The sequence below is a fragment of the Mirounga leonina genome, unplaced genomic scaffold (genome assembly GCF_011800145.1).
Source record: "Mirounga leonina isolate KUSES-001 unplaced genomic scaffold, KU_Mleo_1.0 Mir_53, whole genome shotgun sequence".
Classification (NCBI taxonomy): domain Eukaryota; kingdom Metazoa; phylum Chordata; class Mammalia; order Carnivora; family Phocidae; genus Mirounga; species Mirounga leonina.
The window spans coordinates 99,982,246-100,002,103 of record NW_023270807.1 but is presented as its reverse complement, the minus strand read 5'-3'; the positions used below and the strand labels follow the sequence as shown (position 1 = coordinate 100,002,103).

Below are 19,858 nucleotides of genomic sequence, written 5' to 3'. Positions count from 1 at the left end.
AAGAGGTTTCTGGAAAAGGAACATAAATAGAAACAATAATTGACTTTTTTGACATAGGGCAAGAGAGCACAAAATAATTGTTGAATTTCAAATTGCACTGTCTCCTTGTAGAGGAGCCATTTGGTCACTTACTCCTCCTCAGTCAGACTTCCTGGGATATAATTTGGGTCAATACTGAAAATGCTCACAAAAGGAACGAATTATTACATGGTAAAGAGGTGATTTAAAAACCTACTGAAAGACTATAAAAATTTAGGGAGCAGGATTTTCAAGGCAGCCTGCAGTTGTTTAACCAAGAGATTCCAGAGAACCTACTGTGGTCTTTAAAGATTAAACACTAACTGTATCTGTTGTCTTCTGTTTTCTACACATCCTCATTGATAACAGGCCAAAGAAATACATAAAATCTATAGTATCACAACAGAATTCTAACAATAATAAAAGATTCCTGTAGAAGTATTTTCCGTGAGAGAAGGAACGATGAGCTGAAGAGGGGTTTCCCTGACAGAGGGGCCCTGTCTCCCTTTTCTCCTTCTTCCCTCCTTCCTTCCTTTATTCCTTTCTTGATATTTTTTTCCCTTTCTCTCCCAAAGCTTAGAACTATGCATATACTTACTAGGATTCTAATAATACTTACTAATTAATTTTTTTTTAATTAATTGGTTGCTCGGCTAACCTTTCCAAAAGTGTTCTTCTAGCCCCTAAATCTGTATCATCCTTCCTAGCACGATGGGCGAAACAACATTGCTCAGCACTCTGGACTCATACAGCTATTACAAAGAGCCAGTGAGTGTTGTCTGACAATTTCTTTGCACCTCGTTAAAGGAGATCCTAAGCACACATAACCTATTATTATTTCTTGGCTACTGGACAATTTCTAGTCTTCATAAAAACAAAATGTAAGGGATGCCTGGGTGGCTCAGTCGGTTAAGCGTCTGCCTTCGGCTCAGGTCATGATCCCAGTGTCCTAGGATCAAGTCCCACATCAGGCTCCTTACTCAGCAGGGAGCCTGCATCTCCCTCTGCCTGCCTCTCTCTCTCGCTCTGACAAATAAATAAAATCTTAAAAAAAAACCAAAAACAAATTGTAAATCACTTCAATAAAAGTTATTTCAGACATTCTAGGCCTTTGGTGGGGGGGAGTGATGGGGGGAAGATTGTTTCTAAATTTAAAAAAAAGAAGAGAAAAGTGGTAATTGGGTACCTGAGAAAGTTTCATATCACACTTAACCTATTTCCTTCCTCCTTCAAGTGAGTCAATTTGTCATAAATGAAAGAGAGCAAACAGATAAGAATTCTAACAGAGCACCTACTTTATGCTGTGGTTTTTGAATCCCAGCTCTACCACTTCCTATCTGTGAGACAGATGGCTTAAGCCATTTGCAAGATGAAAATAAGAGGAGTCCTCCTGTCAAGGCATTATTATTGGGGTTAAACCAGGTGGTGTAGGTAAGGCCCCTGGAGCCGTGAGCCACACACAGTAGACATTCAAACATGATGATATTATTCAATTTATTATGAGATCATTTTTCCTTTGAGAGTATTCACACAATTCTTGATAGCCTTGTCTTATACCCAGGCAAGACTGTGTTGCTGCCTGGGTAGTGTTCTTTTAGAGATTCTCCCAAGGAAACCCAGACCACCAAGACTCACTCCATGTGCTCACCGGTACACAAAAGGACTTTAACAGGGAACAAAACCTCCCTCCTCAAATGGCCGAAGAGGCAACCTTCCAGACTCTGGTCTGAGGCCAAAAAGGGCTTAAGTAGGAGCCATTTTGACACTGAGAAAACCAGAGGGTCTAGGTGTTTCCTGGGAATGAGAGCAAAAGCAGAAGAAAAGAAGTAAATATCACCATAATTGTTACCTCTCCTGGAGTGCTCATGTTATGCTCTGTGGTACACTAAGCGCTTTATTAGCTTATATAGGGTAATAATTCATAGCTGTTGTGTTTCAGTGTTGACCACGAGCTTAAATGTAGCCTACCCTCACTTACGTATGAATTCTTTTTACACAATCCTCAAGGCCTTGAATATTTAATTGCATTTTTTTCTTTAAGAAAATTACTTATAAGGAAATGTTGAAAAATAATCTCCCTGGGGGAGAAAAGTGCATAATTCATGATAAATAAATCTGGGTAAATTGAGTTAGGAAAGCTCTATTCCAGTAAGGGCAGAAGCTTTGAAGTTCTTTGCCTGTTCGGAAACAAACACACAACTTCTCAGACAATAAATCGACAGCACAGTAGGCTTCCAGAACCCCAGGAGTCTGCAATCTGTCTGTGCTTCCAGTCAGATGGGGCTTCAACCTGATTTACTGTATCTGCTTTTTTTAGAGCATTACAGCTGGCCAGTCTGTATATAAATTGTGCCTGGGTTCTTTCTAAGAAATGGTTCTTGGAATAAGGACTTTGGAAGGCCTTACTGGGCTGACAGAGAGGTAGGATTCTGGAACCGCTGTGCCTATGGAATTTGGAGTCAAGTGACCTGGACTCAAACCCAGTTTTGCCAATTCCCTAGCAGGGTGAACTTGGGAAAATTGTTTCATTATTTAAGCCTTAGCTTCCTCAATTGTAAAGAGGATAATACCACCTGATAGAGTTTCAGTAAGGGATCAAAGTGGGAAAACGCAAATAAAGCGCTTGGCGTACCACGGAGCATAACACGAGCACTCCAGGAGAGGTAACTATTACGGTGAATTCTAAACATCTTGGGATATAAATACTGGTCTCTTTTGACCGATAGTTTAGCTGAACTACAAACAGAATAGATTTACTCACTTGTATATAAACAAAAAATTAACGAGGGCCTCTTCAAGGCAAGGAGCATGGGAGTAAGGCGTGAAAAAGTTGTATGGGATATTGCCCTCATGTAGCTTGACACCAGTGGAGGATATTAGATGTGCACCTAAATAACAATACCAAGTAGAAAGGGCAAGACTGTAAAAGAATATAGATAAAGTGCTGCTAGAATTCAGAGAAGGAGAGATTATAATCTAGTTCAGGGAAGTCAGAGAAGACTTCACAGATGAGGGCCCTGTGGTACCTATCTCTATAATCTTAATATTCTGACAAATAGGACTTTTAAAATTATATTGACTTGAACTTTTCAGATCAAAAAGATCCACATTCTATAGTGCAAACATTTTGGACGTGCCTGATAGCATTCAAAGTCAATGTGTATCCTCTCAGTTTGGTGACTGAGGGCCATAAAATCAGAATCCATTCAAAATGAGAATCAGGTTTCGCTTTGCCCAGAGGACAGTTGGCCATTTGCCCAGTGGTCTGTATAGTAACATACTTCTACTTTTCTAAGAAATAATACAGAGAGGAGTGCCTGGCTGGTAGAGCATGAACTCTTGATCTTGGGGTTGTAAGTTCGAGCCCCACATTGGGTGTAGGGATTACTTAAAAAAAAGAAAAAAGAGGGGCACCTGGGTGGCTCAGTCGGTTGAGCATTTTACTCTTGGTTTTGGCTCAGGTCGTGATCTCAGGGTTGTGAGATCATGCCCCGTGTCAGAGTCTGCTTGAGATTCTCTCTCTCCCTCCCTCTCTGCCCTTCCCCCTGCTCGTTCTCTCTTTCTCTAAAATAAATGAAGAAAAGAGAAAGAAATAATACAGAGAGATCTTGTGTACACTTTATCCACTTTACCCACATCTTGCCAAACCAAGATATCAATATTGATCTTCCCTAGTTTAGGAAGGAAAGAAGGGCAGTAGGAGAAGAAACAAGAAAGAAGCAGTACTAATCTTTTGTCTGTAGAAACTCTGCATTATGGCCAGGTGTCAAGAAAATGGGTTCATGTTCTCAGGAAATATTGTCCTGCTCTCTTGGCAGGAACAATGAGAACGTTTGTCTTATTCTCTTTCTCCTATATATATTTTTTACCCTAACACTTAGGAAATGTTTGTAAAATAAACCCTTTCCAATGTCATATAAATATGAGAAGATGTCTAGAAGGATTACCTGGGGGCTTGAAGGGAAAATATCCATCTTATGTTCTAAATATTCTAAATATCTGATTTCAAGGAAAGACACCCTTTGTTAGCTAAATGAATAAAAGGGGTCGGGAAAGGGATATTAATCTGAATAGATCTAAATTTAAGCTCACCCAGGACTTTGAAGGTTATCACCATGGTCTGGATCTGGATCAGTGTTTCCGACGTCAGAAAGGAGGTGCCTAGTAAGGCAGAGAGAGGCATCCAAAGCCCAGGTGGATGATGACCTCTTAGACAGGGGATGCTCTGTCCTTCCAGCCCCAGCATTGAAAAGAGGCTTCCCAAACAAGCCCCAGGTCCTCAGACTTTCAGTTTGATACTAGTGTGTTGAATGTTGACACCCAGAGAGATTAGGCACAGGCCGGGGTGATAATAGTGTCCACATAGTTGGCCCATCTAGATCCCTTGCTTCAGGGCCTCCCCGGTCTCTTAAAATCTCCATTAACTTCACCTCCACCTCACTCCTATGGCCCCACTCGGGGTCGCCCTGACCTTACAAATCTCATTCCGTTCAATCCTATAGTCTACCCTCTCCTCTCAGGTACCTAGGCAACAAAGCCCTCAGCTGTTGGCTTTCTGCAGTCTTAGGTCTTGTCTGCATTCAGGCAAACCAGCTAGGACAGCTTCTCTCCCTTGTAGCACCTTACTCAATGCTGCAGGGCTCAGTGTGGTCATCATCTGCCACCATGTATCCATGTGTCCCAAGAAGCAATAAGTAGTGGTCTTACCTATTACATTGCTGCCACCTAGCAAGGCCTGCCTGATTCTGAGCCAGAGCTGGAGAGAGTGAGAGTCCACCACCTGCACCAGCCTTACCACCTCCTGCCCCTTGCAGTCATTGACTCTCCTTGGTTCAGCCTCACACTCCTACAGCCATAGGGAGAAGTCATAACTGACACTTACCTTACAATCATGTGGACAAAGGTGGGAGGGGAAGTTTCCAGAAGAAAAGGATGTCGGGCTCCAATCCCACTGGAGTGCAAATCTCTTGACCACTGCAGTGACTCAGGCTAGAGACAGGGTGGGCTCAGACCAGACTGGGCTCAAAGCAAGGTGGTGACAGTGACAGTGGACATGATGAGAAGTGGTTAAATTCTGGATTTTTAAAAGAGATTTTATCTATTTAGAGCTTGTGGGGGGGGGGATGGGTTGAGCAGAAGGAGAGGGAGATAACCCCAAGCAGACTCTGCACTGAGCGCAGAGCCCGTTGTGGGGCTTGTTCTCATGACCCTGAGATCATGACCTGAGCAGAAATCAAGAGTCTGACGCCCAACCGACTGAGTCACCCAGGTGCCCCTGGATGTGTTTTTAAAGTAGAGCCAACAGGATTTCCTGACGAATTGGATGGGATGTAAAAGACAACAGGGGTTCAATACGACCCTGCGGTCTCAAACCACAGTTCTTGTCTCATTTTAAATCCTACTCATCTGAATCTCTGATGTTCTCAGACATTGCAGCACCCTCTTGTTTCCGAGGATCAGTTGCCCACCCCAGACTCTGCAATTAGCTTGTCATCTTCAGCTTTCTCTCTGCATGCCCCTCAGGTAGTGTTTTAATTCTCATAGAAGTGACCCCTGTTTGATATTCTCTTAGTGTAGCTGGGCCTGAAGTTCATGTAACCACGTGGCAGTGAAAACTGCTTAACATCTCTTTGAAATAAACCACAAAGGACTGGTGGTCTTCTTTGCCAGATGTCCAGCCTACAGCTTTTGCAGGGGGAGGGATGGGACTGCTCATAGCCGGTTTTGCATCTGGAGGTCTCAATTCTGTCACCATCTCAGTGAGTGAAAGTCACATTATTGAGATTTCATTTCCCTGTCTATAAAAACTGGATGGCTCAGCTTGAGATGAGAACTAACCAAGGGAGATAATGGATATATCTAAGCATTTACTATGTTTCGAGCTCTTTTGATATATATTTATAATTCTATGTAAGCCCTATATTAAGCTCTTTTTATGTAGCTATCTCATTTGATACTTACAAGATAGGTGCCATTATTACTTCATTTCACAGATGAAGAAACTGAGACTTAAGTAGGTTAAGTGACTTGTACAAGGTCACACAGTTGGCACATGGTTGGACCTGGCATTCCACCCCAGCTCTGTTGGATGCCAGACTCCACTCTTAACCACTTCACTCATTTTCTTCCAGCATCATCGGTGTATCATCTGGGTGTGCCTGTTACGTTCAGATTCCCAGATCCCACGCTCAGACCCTCTGACTCAGACTCTCAGGCTGGGCTGGGCAATCTGTGCTTAACAGGAGCTCTGGTGATTGATTCCTGAGCAGCCTAAAGTGTGGCAACGACTGTATCTCCTTACATTGCCTCTGAGTGATTGTAAAGCATTCTGCTTGCATGTGTACGTAGTCCTGACAAAGCCTCAAAGCCAGGGTCATGTGCAGGAATCTCAATTCTAGGATTTCATGAATACAAACCAGCAGCTGATACTTCTAACAGGGCAACAACTCTCTGTACTTTCAAGTCCGTTAATGCATCCCTGTAATAAACCGTGTAATGGTCAGAATTCATTTGTAGCCGATATCCAGACTAGTTCGCTTAAGCAAAAAGGGATTTTTCCTAGAAAAATAGGATATTAAACCATTATAGTATCTTTGGAGGGCTGAAAAATATAGTAGTTGGATTGAGCATCCAAAAATGACTCCCAAAATCACAGTGTAGAACTGAGCCTCAGAAGCTATTGCTCTTGCCATGAGCAGGAGGCTCCTTGAAAAGTGGCATGAGATGGGCACCTGGGTGGCTCAGTCGGTGAAGTGTCTGCCTTCAGCTCAGGTCATGATCCCTGGGTCCCAGGATCGAGTCCCACATCGGGTTCCCTGCTCAGCAGGGAGTCTGCTTCTCCCTCTGCCCTCCCCCCAGCTCGTGCTCTCTTTCTCTCTCTCTCACAAAAATAAATAAAATTAAAAAAAAAAAAGATTTAAAAAAGAAAAATGGCATGAGAAGAGTAGAGGATCAAGATGGGGCCCTGGGTTTAGGAAGTGAGCAGAAGTGAAGTCCATGAGGGTGATCAGCAAGGAATAGTTGGGGAAACTCAAACACAGAAACAGAAGCCCGGGAAGTTGGGAGTTCCAGAACCCAGGAGTGGCCACATTATAAAATACAGTAAGAGGGCCAGTGGAGGGGGAGCTGGTGGAAGGTGAGGCTAGCGAGTAGCGCTGATCTTGACAACCCCGTGACCTTTGCTAGATCTGTGAGTTTTACCAGCAGTTTCAAGAGGATGGTGAGGAAAGAAAGCAGATGGGTGGGATGAAGAATAAATGGGAAATGAGCGAATGGAAGCAGCACGTGCCACATGAACAGGGTTTTGAAAAGGTAAGTTGAAATGGAAGGGAGATACGATTTATGGCTGGAGAAGATCTTGGAGTGTAGGGTGTTTTACTTGCTGTTGTTTTGTTTGTTTTTAGGTCAAGAGTAACTTGAGCATAGTGATAGCAGAGCCATTTGAGAGGGGGAAGAGGTCAGGGCCTGGATGGAGGATTGGCCTGGGGTGCAGGAGGGACAGCTCATCTTACGGCTGGGGGAAAGGAGGTGCTGACAGGTACAGAACAGGGGCATTCCCAGCATGGGGTGAGTGCAGGAGCCATACTCATGGCCATAATTATAGTCCTAATTTTGTTCTCAAAGCAGATGAGGTCATCTGCTGAGAAGGAAGACACCAGGTACTGAGTGTGGAGCTTGGAGGCGTTACAGGTTGGGAACAGTGGTTGCTAAGGACAAGAGAAGGATTGTGAGTCAAGGATAGTGTCAGCCCAGATAAAACTGAGGATCATGAATTCCAAGTGGGGCAAACTGCCAAAATAGTGTATGATTTAGTATTTCACATCCTTGGACCGGGAGTGGAGAGGCGAGTCATGGGACTCCTCCAAGGATAATGGATGATGCTGGACCCCATGCCTCAGCTCTCTTAACTAAATGTGCTGTTTCCTGTTTGGGTGTCAGGTACCTCAGTCAGGAACCCTGAAGCTGTCCCACTTACAAGAGGGAACATACACCTTTCAGCTCACTGTGACGGACACCGCCGGGCAGAGAAGCTCCGACAACGTCTCGGTGACCGTGCTCCCTGTGGCCTTCTCCATGGGAGGTGAGGGGAAAGTCCTTCCCTTGCATTCACAGTGGCCGGCAGATACCAGCTAGTCACAGAAGAATGGTATTACACTGGCATTTTATATTCCGACTGCATTCCATGGGCTCTTCCATTCTTTCTTTTTTTCTTTTTTTTAAGTAGACTCCACACCCAGCATGGAGCTCAACACAGGCTTGAACTCACACACTGAGATCAGGACCTGAGCTGAGATCAAGAGTCGGTCGGTCGCTTAACCAACTGAGACACCCCGGCACCCCTCTTCCATTCTATTTTTGGTTGTTGTTAAATAAGAGTCTTTTCTAAAAATATGACAACAAAAATAGGCTCCATTACATTTTGGGCTTCGTGGCACTGCTGGATTGGGGTGGAGGAGGCTCCAGGGGATGAGAATAGACTGTGTGAGCCACACGACCCTAGAGATTCTTCATCTTTCCTGACTGATTTTCACAAAAGACAATCATGTGGTTTTTCTAGGAGAGGATCTTGTTTAAAGAAAGGCGGCCTATTTGATATGTATGTTCAGAGAGTGCAGCTAAGAAGCGTATTTAAAACAAAATTTAATAGTCCTTTTAAATTGTGCATGTGTCAGTTTAAAAGGACTATTTAAAATTTTTCATGGACACATTACACAGATACACTTATAGCTTTACATATCTGTGATTGTTCTCGTAATCTGTTGCACAATATAAACTCGCCCTTCTCATTTATCTATGTTTCTTACTTGCCCAAGCATCTACGTTTCTAAGATTAGCTCATCCAGTTTAAGAAATACACATATTGAACTTGAGAGCACTAAAAATATAGAGGTATTGCAGAGGGAAACCCCCCACAACTCACTTCTGGAGAAGTGCAGAGATAAGTGTGTATCTGAGGGCCTTGCCCTTCGGCCTGCAGCTCCTCTGTGTCTGCAGGAACTCGGGGCTCTTTCCCAGGAGCTGTGCTAGGCACCGGGCGGACGGTGGTATGCTGCACAGACCCGGCCCCGGCCCCACGTAGTGAGCCTTCACAGTGGCTAGTTAACCCACAGCATGTCTGTGCCATCCCTGACGACTCAGTAATTAGATGGTAATTAAGCCAGCAGCTGGAAGAATAAGGGTAAAAAGATTGGAAAATGACTGTATGTCGCCAGTCTTGTCTTCCATCCGACATAGGTCAGTGTGCATATGGGAAACAAAGCGAGGTTTTAGAATCCTGAGAACTTGGCAACCTTGATAATTTGCCTTCCACAGGGACAGAGAACACAAGCAGCATTCAGGATCTGGCTGGCTGACTCCCCGTCCAGCCAAGGTTCCAGTGTCCTGTGAGGAAGGAGGGTGACTGCCCGGGGACTGGCTGGCACCGAGGTCCTGCCCACCGCTGCCCTCTGAAGCCCTGACAGCAAGCACGAGGAGTGTCCAGGCCAGGAATCCGAGCCGGCCCAGATGCCCGCAGGGCTGCTGACTTCGTGCAGCTCCGAGGGACAGCCAGACAGTTACTCAGAACAGTTTTGAGGGGCGCTTGGCTGGCTCAGTTGGAAGAGTGTGTGACTCTTGATCTCGGGGTTGTGGGTTTCAGCCCCGCACTGGGCGGAGAGATTACTTAAAAAAAACTTTGAAAAAAGAAAACATTTGGGGGTACCTTGGCGTGCTGGACATGCACCAGGGCCATTGGAAACACAGGCTCGGCTCCAGCCACTCACTCCCTGTGCAGGACCGCTGAGCCCAGACGGCTGTCCTCCTGGGATCCAGGGCTCACCTGGGCAGGGAGCGAGTCACGTGCTGATCCTTGGAGGAAAGAGCTCATGGGAAGAAGGCAGGAATACCCCGCTATCCCTACCGAAGTTGGAAAGGGATTGTTTCTGTACAACCAAGGTGCCTGGGGGGAGGAAGGGATGTAAGTGCAGGTCCAAGCCGATGACTAACGCTGCACCAGTCTGGCTTATTTACTCAGGCCAATTTTCCAGGGTTCCAAAGGTAAATGACCAGTTGTACGTTTCTGGCCTTTCTCCGAGATGATAATAAAATGTATTCGAAGTGACAGAAAGTTACGTGAATCACTTTTGATTACTGAAAGGCCACTTGGATATAGGTCTTATGTATGTAACTTCATATAGAAAATAAAAAAGAATGGCTGTGTTATTAACTGCTATCTGGAATCACTCTCTGGCTAGACTGGAATAACATACTATGAATGAAAGTAATCAAACACCACATAGAGACATTGAAAACCAGAAATGGGGATAGAGAGGTGTTTCTCTCCCCTCTGTTATGTATGTAGTGGTCTTGCAGTTAATAACCCGGCTGTAAGGGTAACCAAGGGTGCATCTTCTGGAGGAAGCAGACAAGCATGTACCCCTGGTTATGTGAGAACAATGTGGTTGACTTTCAGTGTAGAGGCTGCGTGTTTTCAAGCTTGGGGGAAAATAATCTCTTCAAATGCCAAGCCAACAAAAACTTCTAATATGATCTAGATTAGTGGACTCCAAAGAGGATCCCCCAGAGATAGACACTTTTTGGATGGAAAAGAAGACACCTGAACTTATATTTTTAGTAATTTTTAATCTCCTTACATTTTTAGTATATTTTATAACATGTTTAATATGTTAGTATAGTAGTACATGCATATTAATTATAGACGGAGAAATGTGTTTACTACACTACATGTATAGTATACAATAATATATGTATTGATCAGATGCATGGTCAAAAAGAATTAGAGACCACTAATCTAGAAATAAATGGGTAAGTTACAGATACCAATCTGTCTCCAAAACTACCAGTGAATAAGTAAAACCTTGAGATATTTAGGATTTTTATGTCATGAACTTAAAAATGTGAGCAGTAGCTCTATCCTGCTTGGTATTCAGGGTAACCTCAGTTCCCCTTCACTTTTCCTCTAAGCTCCTTTCCTGGAACAGAAGCAGATTCCCCTTTCTGGGCCCAAATTCTCAGTCATCACTGAAGCTCTTTGCTTCCTCTTCTTTCTCAGGAGCTCTACCACCATTTCTTCTCTTCTTCTTCCTGGATCAAGGTATTTTCAAACTGCCTTGTACCCAGAGGGACTCCTTTCCCAGGACCTAATTTAACTGCTTCCCAATGGAGTATGTATCCAAGATTTCACTTGGGCTTGTATACTATGCTCAACCATTTGTTTCAGTAGAATATCATTGTCTACTGCTCTCCCATGTCCTGAGGGAATTGTTAGTTTCTTCTGTCCCTGGAAAATTATGGAGTTCCTTAAGAGCTACTTCTAGCCTGATAACCATTACCCTCCATTAACCAGGGTCAAAGTCACCCAGTTGTTGTATAGCTAAGTCTGGTAAAGTTGGCTTAATCTGGAGTGGGGGAATGCCTTTCAAGAAAATACAAGTAGCTCCTCTGAATTACACTGTAGATTAAAAACCCCTAACAGCTCCAAAAGGGAGACCATTTCATTATTTGAAGAAAATAAATTCGTACCAGTTGGTAACTAAAGATTTTGTTTATTCTTTATAACACCAACGATGTATGGTAGTCAACAAATAGGGTTCAATAGTAGAAAGTTAATGTCTGTAAAAATTATTACTTAGGAAACAAGAATGCGAGACATAGCATGTATAAAATGATGTCTCTGATAGAACATGGCCAGGTAAGAGCGTTAGGCGGCCCACAGAGCTGATGGGCTGAACAAAGGAATGCAGAGGGAGACCCCTGAGGGAGCAAACCCAGACTGGCTGGAGAAGACCAGAACTGCTGCTTCCCTGCTCCCACCTCTTAGGCAGTGTTGGCCTGGAGAATGGCCCTGAGACACGAACCCGTGGTGATGCCTCACAATTAAGCCAGGAGGTCAAGGAGACACCCTTCACTTTCTTGAAACATGTTGCTCCAGCTCACACTACTGGGTGTTTCCCCATTATATGCATCACTATACCCCAAAGCATTTCATGGTACATTTAGTCTTTGTGACTCAGAATGCAGTGAAATGTTGACTTTCCCACGCTCCCGTGACCTGAGACTGTTTGTAAACAGGATGCTCGAAGGTTTGCTCGCGCTACCACTTCTTCTGCGATGATGGCTGTTGCATTGACATCACCCTGGCTTGTGATGGAGTGGAGCAGTGTCCTGATGGGTCTGATGAGGCTTTCTGCCAAAATTGTGAGTCCGCTGCATGGCCTTTTCAGGCAAGGCGGGAGAAGAGATGTCTGTATCCTCATAACAAAATGCAAACTCAGGATTGCTCTTTTTCTACTTCAGCTATAACTTCATGTGAATAACTTCATGTGAATAAGCTATGCCTTACATTAGGTGAGCATTCACTAGGAGTCTTAATCTGAGTTATAAATGTCCAACTTTTTATATTGCTTACATTTTTCAAAAACTGCTTTCAGTTTTCCAAAAGATTCTTCCCCATCCTAAAAAAGCTGTGTAGAATATGGCTTTTAAAGACACTAAAGTGAGTTAAGATTTTATTTTAATCAATGTATTTTGAAAATTTATGATGTACTGGGATGTGCATAACTCAGGACTATAAACCCGTCTTATAATGTCATCAGATACATAGAAGGGCATCACAAGAAAGAAGAAAAGCTTCAGAAAGTGTAAAGTGAAGCTTCTGGTTTGAAGAAAGATGTAGCATCTCACAACCTTAGGTTTAAGCTTTGTTTTTGTCAATTTATGTGTGACATTTAGGAAGTCAATTATTGGAAGAAGAGAAAACAGGTTACCCATTTGAAAAGAGAGAAGTTTTTTATGGGGCTCTGACATGTCTTAGATGGTTATTATTCCCAAATATCCATGACTTTAAATCTACTGCAAATTTGGGGGGTTTTTTTAAAGATTTATTTATTTATTTGAGAGAGAGAGGAAGGGGGGAGGGGCAGAGGGCGAGGGAGGTAAGCAGACTCCCCACTGAGCTCAGAGCCCAACATGGGGCTGACCCCATGACCTTGAGATCATGACCTGAGCTGAAACCAAGAGTCTGCCAGCAGCTTAACCGACTGAGCCACCCAGGCGCCCCACCAAATTTAGTGGTTTTAATTACAGTTCAGAAAAGAAACCCAACAACTAACAGTAGCTCTTCCGTATTCCAGTGAGCCTTGACCAGAAGATGGTGACCCACACAGCGACTGCCCAGCCTAGAATCACAGGACCAAGCAAAGATGCATCAGGAAGCTCCTTCTTGGAGAAGTTCCAGAAAGTCACTGTCCAAAACCAGCCACCAGCGTTATCAAATACGGAGAAGAGGAATCATTCCATGTTTTGGGGACCAGAGAGTCAAACTGATCCTGTGATGCCAGGTAAGGAGCTGAGCAGGTGCTCCAGAAATAGCCTCATGTTCTATAGTGATGCTTGGCTTCAAAATTCAGGTTATATTTGTTTTTTTGTTTGTTTGTTTTGTTTTGTTTTTTTAACTTTGTGTCCTTTTTTTAAAGATTTTTATTTATTTATTTGACAGAAAGAGATACAGTGAGATAGGGAACACAAGCAGGGGGAGTGGGAGAGGGAGAAGTAGGCTTCCGCCTGAGCAGGGAGCCCGATGTGGGGCTCGATCCCAGGACTCTGGGATCATGACCCGAGCCGAAGGCAGATGCTTAACGACTGAGCCACCCAGGTGCCCCAAAACTCAGGTTTTATTTGAAGAGTGTTAAGGAAATACAAGAAAGAAGAGAGTTAAAATGAAGAATTTGGCCAAAAAGGAAAAAAAAATCTATTTGCACTGATCATTTATAGTAAAGAACACCTCCTAAATACATTCATACATACTCCAGAGATACCAGTACATTTATTAGTAAGTAAGTTAGAACTAGGCAATTTCAACACCTGTATTAAGGAAACAAATGCCCTAAGTGTTAAATTTTAGGTTTTAAGTGTTAATTTTGAGATGAAGCAGCATAACCACTTTGTATTCATGTAAATCCTCTTCACACTAAGCAAGTGAATGTGAAGAAAATATATCATATGGAAATGACTGCATGTGTCAGTAATTCAGTGTTTTGTCCCCAATTTAACTAGTTCTGTAATTTTTTGTTCTTTCTAATAAGGCTAATAAGATTTTTAAATATATTCACACTGCTGAAGCATTAGCATTCTATCATCTTAAATTTATTTTTGCACATTTGTATTTGTTGATGACATAGACAGAAATATAGAATCTCACATTTCTGTACACTTTTGTAAATGTCTTTTCGGTACTCCAACTCTGCCTACATTATACGGAAATAATCTCTCACTATTTTAATAACTTCTTGATGAAAATTTTTTGTTCATTGCAGAGATGCAAATAATAAAAAAGGAAAATGACTTAAAACACCACCCCTTACTGAAAACAACTTTTACTATTTTGGTATATTTCTTTCCAATCTTTTGTTTATCTACTGTTTAGTTTTTTGTTTTTTTTTTTTTTTTTACTTAAAACGATGGTTTTTAATGGGAACCAGAGGTATGGTTACAATTACATAGTCCGACACAAAAAACCCGTGGGTGATCAGGAGTTGAAAGGTTACAAAATAATGAGGGTAACACTGGGTACAAGAAGAAAAGCTGTTGCAGAACCTTAGGAGCCAAGCTAATACGGCCTCTCCCTGCGATCCTATCTGTGCTCACCCCTGGAGTCCATCTTTCCAGGGCCAAAGCCACCTCTGTCCCCACCACCCCAGCCCCCTCGGAAGCCCCCACGGTCCCCGCCTCGGCCTCGGTAGCCGCCCCAATCATAGCCTCCTCTGCCACCATGACGATCATCTCCATAGTTACCCCCCATATGAGAGCCTCCTGGTCCCCCTTCCTGGGCCATCTGGTTTAGGGGCCTCACATTGGTTGCATTCATTCCTCCAAGAGAAGTTCATGTTCTCACATATAGGATTAGGACACTTCAGTCACCAGCTCGCTGCTGGCCGCCGCCACCACCCCCTCCACTGGGGAATCCTCCCCGGCCACCGCCACCACGGCCACCACCTCCATAGCCTCCACGGCCCACGGGTCCTCCTCGCCCTCGGCCTCCACGACCATTGCCCCCGCCCCGGTTGAAGTCTGCTCGCCGAGTAGCAAATGAGACCTTGATGGGGTTCCCAGAGAATTCTTTACCATCAAACCAGTCAATAGCTGCTTTAGCAGAAGGTGGGTCATCAAACGACACTGCTGCCTCTCCCTTCAGCTTGCCCGTGTCCCTGTCTGTGGACAGACTAGTCATGGGCTGTCCTGTTTTCTTATTTGTCTTAATAATACCAGTCTGCTTGAAGTAATCAGCCACAGACTCAACTGTAACATTTTCGCCCAAGCCTTGCACGAAGATGGCGGTGTTGTCTGGATTATCCTGTTCAGAGTCAGGACGCGATCCCTAGTCCCGAGGGCCACCAAATTTATTAAAGCCACCACAGTCACTTCCGCCCATGCCGCCTCTGCCTCCACGGCGACCTCCACAACCTCTGGGTTCATGGCCACCGCTGCTGTGGTCGTAACCACCGCCACCGCCCCGGCCGCAGCCCCCACGGTCCTGCTGGCCATAGCCTTGAGGGGGGTTATGGGAGCTTTGCTGCCGTCCATCACGATGGCCAGGCTGCTGGCCACAGCCCCACTCTGGGGCTGCCCGTGGCTGCTGCTCTGAGAAGCGCTACCATAACTTCCCGAGGTGCTGCTAGGAGCTGGCTGCTGGCCATAGCCAGGGTAAGAGGACTGTTTGTTGCCTGTAAGATGACTGAGAACTCTGGCTACCGCCATAGTCACCGGTTGAGCCATATCCCTGGGGACCTGACTGAGCGCCATAGCCTGTGTTCTGGGTCTGGCCGTAGCCTGAAGTGTCTGCTGACTGGCCGTAACCACTGTAACTCTGCTGTCCGTAGGGCTGACGCTCTGCTGGGAATAGCCCTGCCCAGGCTGGGTGCGGTAGGCCCCACAGCTTTGGGTTGCCTGTTGGGTGTTGTCGTTTGAGGCCATGTCCGCGCACTACTGTTTAGATTTTAAGTGCCTCTCTACAGATACACGCACAAAATATTCCGCGATGGGCTCAGGTTTAGGTGCTTTCAGAGCCCTGCGTTGGGTCTCTTCCTTGTTCGTACTGCCATCTGCTGGGCAAGTCAGTCAGTCCATCCACTGTTTTAGTCCGTTTTCTCCGAAGAGAAGGTCTGGCTCCCTGAGGCCAGAGTCAGGGGACACCAGGGTTCTGGGCAGGAAGGCTGAAGGGATGAGGGGCTGGCGGGCAGGCCGGAGTTCTCGGAGGCCAGGACAGATGGACTCTCGCTGCGACTCTGCGGTAGAGAGGCTCACGTGACGGTGAGTGGATCAGCTGAAGGCAGAGTGCAGACCAAAGCCCACGTCTCCCTAATTTAGGTCCGGGCTTGGCTCTGCCTTTAGAGCATTGAGCAAGCTGCTTCATACTCTGGACCTGTTCCCTCAGCAGTTAGGAAGGGATTTCAACCAGATGGCCTTGAAGCCCCTGTGTAACGCGGGGAGAGCTTCCGGAATGATCCATAGCCTGATGCTTGTGCCCTCATCCCGGCCAGAGACTGATCCCAGTGCTGTCTCCCGGGCGGCGAGGACTCAGCCGCAGAATTTCTTTGAAAACAATACTCCAGGCTGCACCACCACTTGATGGGAGCCAGCACTCAATTTGAAATATATCTGCAGTCTCTGCTTTGTCCTTTTTGATAATAAGCCTCTGACTTTGGCTATAAAGATGTAAAGAATGGAGTTTCACAGATGCAGAGAGATTAAAAGTCCAGTTATGGGGCGCCTGGGTGGCTCAGTCGTTAAGCGTCTGCCTTCAGCTCAGGTCATGACCCCGGAGTCCTGGGATCGAGCCCCGCATCGGGCTTCCTGCTCCGCGGGGAGCCTGCTTCTCCCTCTCCCACTCCCCCTGCTTGTGTTCCCTCTCTCGCTGTGTCTCTCTCTGTCAAATAAATAAATAAAACCTTTAAAAAATAAAAAATAAAAGTCCAGTTATTATTCATAATATATATATTGTTTTTCCTAATGATTAAAGTAATACATATTTACTGTAGAAAATTTGAAAAGTACAGAAAAATATAAAGAAAAAAATTAAGACCATCTAGCAAAATTCACCATTAATATTTTGTTGCATTTTTTCTGTTCACTTTAATTTATATGCATACGTACACGCATTTATTCACTTTTTTTTGGTATAATTAATATCCAGTGTTGTAGTTTCAGGTGCACAATAGAGTGGTTCAACAATTCTATACATTACTCAGTGCTCCTCCTGATAAGTGTGCTCTTAATCCCCATCACCTATTTCACCCCTCCCCGACCCACCTCCCCGGTAACCATCAGTTTGTTCTCTGTATTTAAGAATCTGTTTTTTTGTTTTTGTTTCGTTTTTTTCTTTGTTTTGTTTCTTAATTTCAGTGAGTGAAATCGTGTGGTGTTCGTCTTTCTCTGTCTGACTTATTTCACCTAGCCTAATACCCTTTAGGTCCATCCACATTGTTGCAAATGGCAAGGTTTCACTCTTTTTTGTGGCTGAGTAATATTCCATTGTGTATATATACCACCTCTTCTTTATCCATTCATCTATGGAGGGGCCCTTGGGTTGCTTCCATGTCTTGGCTATTGTAAATAATGCTGCTATAAACAAAGGGGCTCATGTATCTTTTTGAATTGGTGTTTTGTTTTCTTTGGGTAAATACCCCAGTAATGGAATTACTGGATCATATGGTAATTCTATTTTAAATTTTTTTTTTTTTAATTCACATACCCTTAGAGATATTACATTTCTTTTTTTTTTTTAAGATTTTATTTATTTATTTGAGAGAGAGAATGAGAGAGAGCACATGAGAGCGGGGAGGGTCAGAGGGAGAAGCAGGCTCCCCGCCGAGCAGGGAGCCCGATGCGGGACTCGATCCAGGGACTCCAGGATCATGACCTGAGCCGAAGGCAGTCGCTTAACCAACTGAGCCACCCAGCGCCCCTATTTTAAATTTTTTGAGGAATCTCTTGTGTTGTTTTCCACAATGGTTTTACCAGTTCACATTCCCACCAACAATATACAAAGATTCTTTTTTTCCCACGTCCTCGTCAACACTTGTATTACTTGTTTTTTTGTGTTTAGCCATCTGACAGGTGTGAGGTGATAGCTCATTGTGGTTTTGATTTACATCTCCCTGATGATTAGTGGTCTTGAGCATCTTTTCATGTGTTTGTTGGCTGTTTATATATCTTCTTTGGAAAAATGTCTATTTAGATGTTTTGCCCATTTTTAATCAGATTATTTGTTTTTTGGGGTTTTTTTGTGGGGATTTTTGGTGTTAGGTTTATTAAATCATTTATATATTTTGGATGTTAACCCATTACTGGATATATCATTTGCAAATATCTTCTCCCATTCAGTAGGTTGCCTTGTCATTTTATTGATGGTTTCATTTGCTGTGCAAAAGCTTTTTACTTTGATGTAGTCCCAATACTTTAATTTTGTTTTTGTTTCCCTTGCCTAAGGAGACATAACTAGAAAAATGTTTCTACAGCTGATGTTAAGAAATTACTGCCTATGTTTTCATCTAAGAATTTTATGGTTTTAGGTCTCACATTTAGGTCCTTAATCCATTTTGAGTTTATTTTTGTGTAGGGTGTAAGAAAGTGGTCCAGTTCCATTCTTTTTTTTTTTTTTTAAAGATTTTATTTATTTATTCATGAGAGATAGAGAGAGAGAGGCAGAGGCAGAGGGAGAAGCAGGCTCCCCGTGGAACAAGGAGCCCGATGCGGGACTCGATCCCAGGACCCTGGGATCATGACCTGAGCCGAAGGCAGACACCCAACCGACTGAGCCACCCAGGCGTCCCCAGTTCCATTCTTTTGCATGTGGCTGTCCAGTTTTTCCAACACCATTTATTGAAGAGACTGTCTTTTCCCCATTGTATATTCTTGCTTCCTTTGACCATATAGTTGTGGGTTTATTTTTTTATTTTCTATCCTGTTCCATTGATTTATGTGTCTATTTTTGTGCCAGTACCATACTGTTTTGATTGCTACAGCCTTGTAATATACCTTGAAATCTGGGATTGTGATGCCTCCAGTTTTGTTCTTCTTTCTCAGGATTGCTTTGGCGATCCTACAACATTGGGATTTTTTTGTGGTTCCCTATAAATTTTAGGATTATTTGTTCTAGTTTTGTGAAAAATGCTATTGGTAGTTTGATAGGGATTGCATTAAATCTGTGGATTATTTTAGGTAGTGTAGACATTTCCACAATATTTGGTCTTCCAGTCCATGAGCATGGAGTGTCTTTCCATTTGTTTGTGTCAGTTTCAGTTTCTTTCATCAGTGTTTTATAGTTTCCGGAGTTCAAGTCTTTCACCTCCTGGATTAAGTTTACTCCTAGATATTTTATTCTTTTTGGTGCAGTTGTAAATGGGATTTTTTTCTTAATTTCTCTTTCTGCTATTTCATTATTAATGTATAGAAATGCACCGGATTTCTGTATATTAATTTTGTATCCCACAACTTTACTGAATTCATTTATCAGTTCTAGTAGTTTTTTGGACATTTACTCACTTTTAACAAAATTAGGAACACATTAGGTATACAAAACTTTTATTTTTCTCAGGAGTATATTCTTGTGTTATTACAATCCATCAAAAACAAAAACTTTTAAAAAAACAAACACACACAAAAAAACAGATTCATAAGTACAGAGAACAAACTGATGGGTGCTAGAGGGGAGGTAGGTGGGGGATGGGTGAAGAAAGAAAACACAATATTTGAAAGTCCAGGATGAAGAAAGTGGGAAGAGAAGGACAGAACTTTGAAAATGTTTGAAAGGGCCCTCACAACATGCAGTTTGTTGAGACAGCAA

The 19,858-nt window shown here is 43.6% G+C and overlaps 1 protein-coding gene and 1 pseudogene across 1 annotated transcript in view; one reads left to right on the top strand and one right to left on the bottom strand.

Moving 5' to 3' along the window:
- Positions 1–19,858, top strand: part of LRP11 (LDL receptor related protein 11) — a 45,651-nt gene that overhangs the window by 14,524 nt on the left and 11,269 nt on the right. The window contains exons 3-5 of the mRNA XM_034990998.1: positions 7,957–8,098; positions 12,088–12,213; positions 13,149–13,355. Coding sequence (XP_034846889.1) covers positions 7,957–8,098; positions 12,088–12,213; positions 13,149–13,355 — 475 coding nt within the window. The remainder of the gene's footprint in view (positions 1–7,956; positions 8,099–12,087; positions 12,214–13,148; positions 13,356–19,858) is intronic.
- LOC118001059 lies at positions 14,448–15,987 on the bottom strand (annotated as a pseudogene).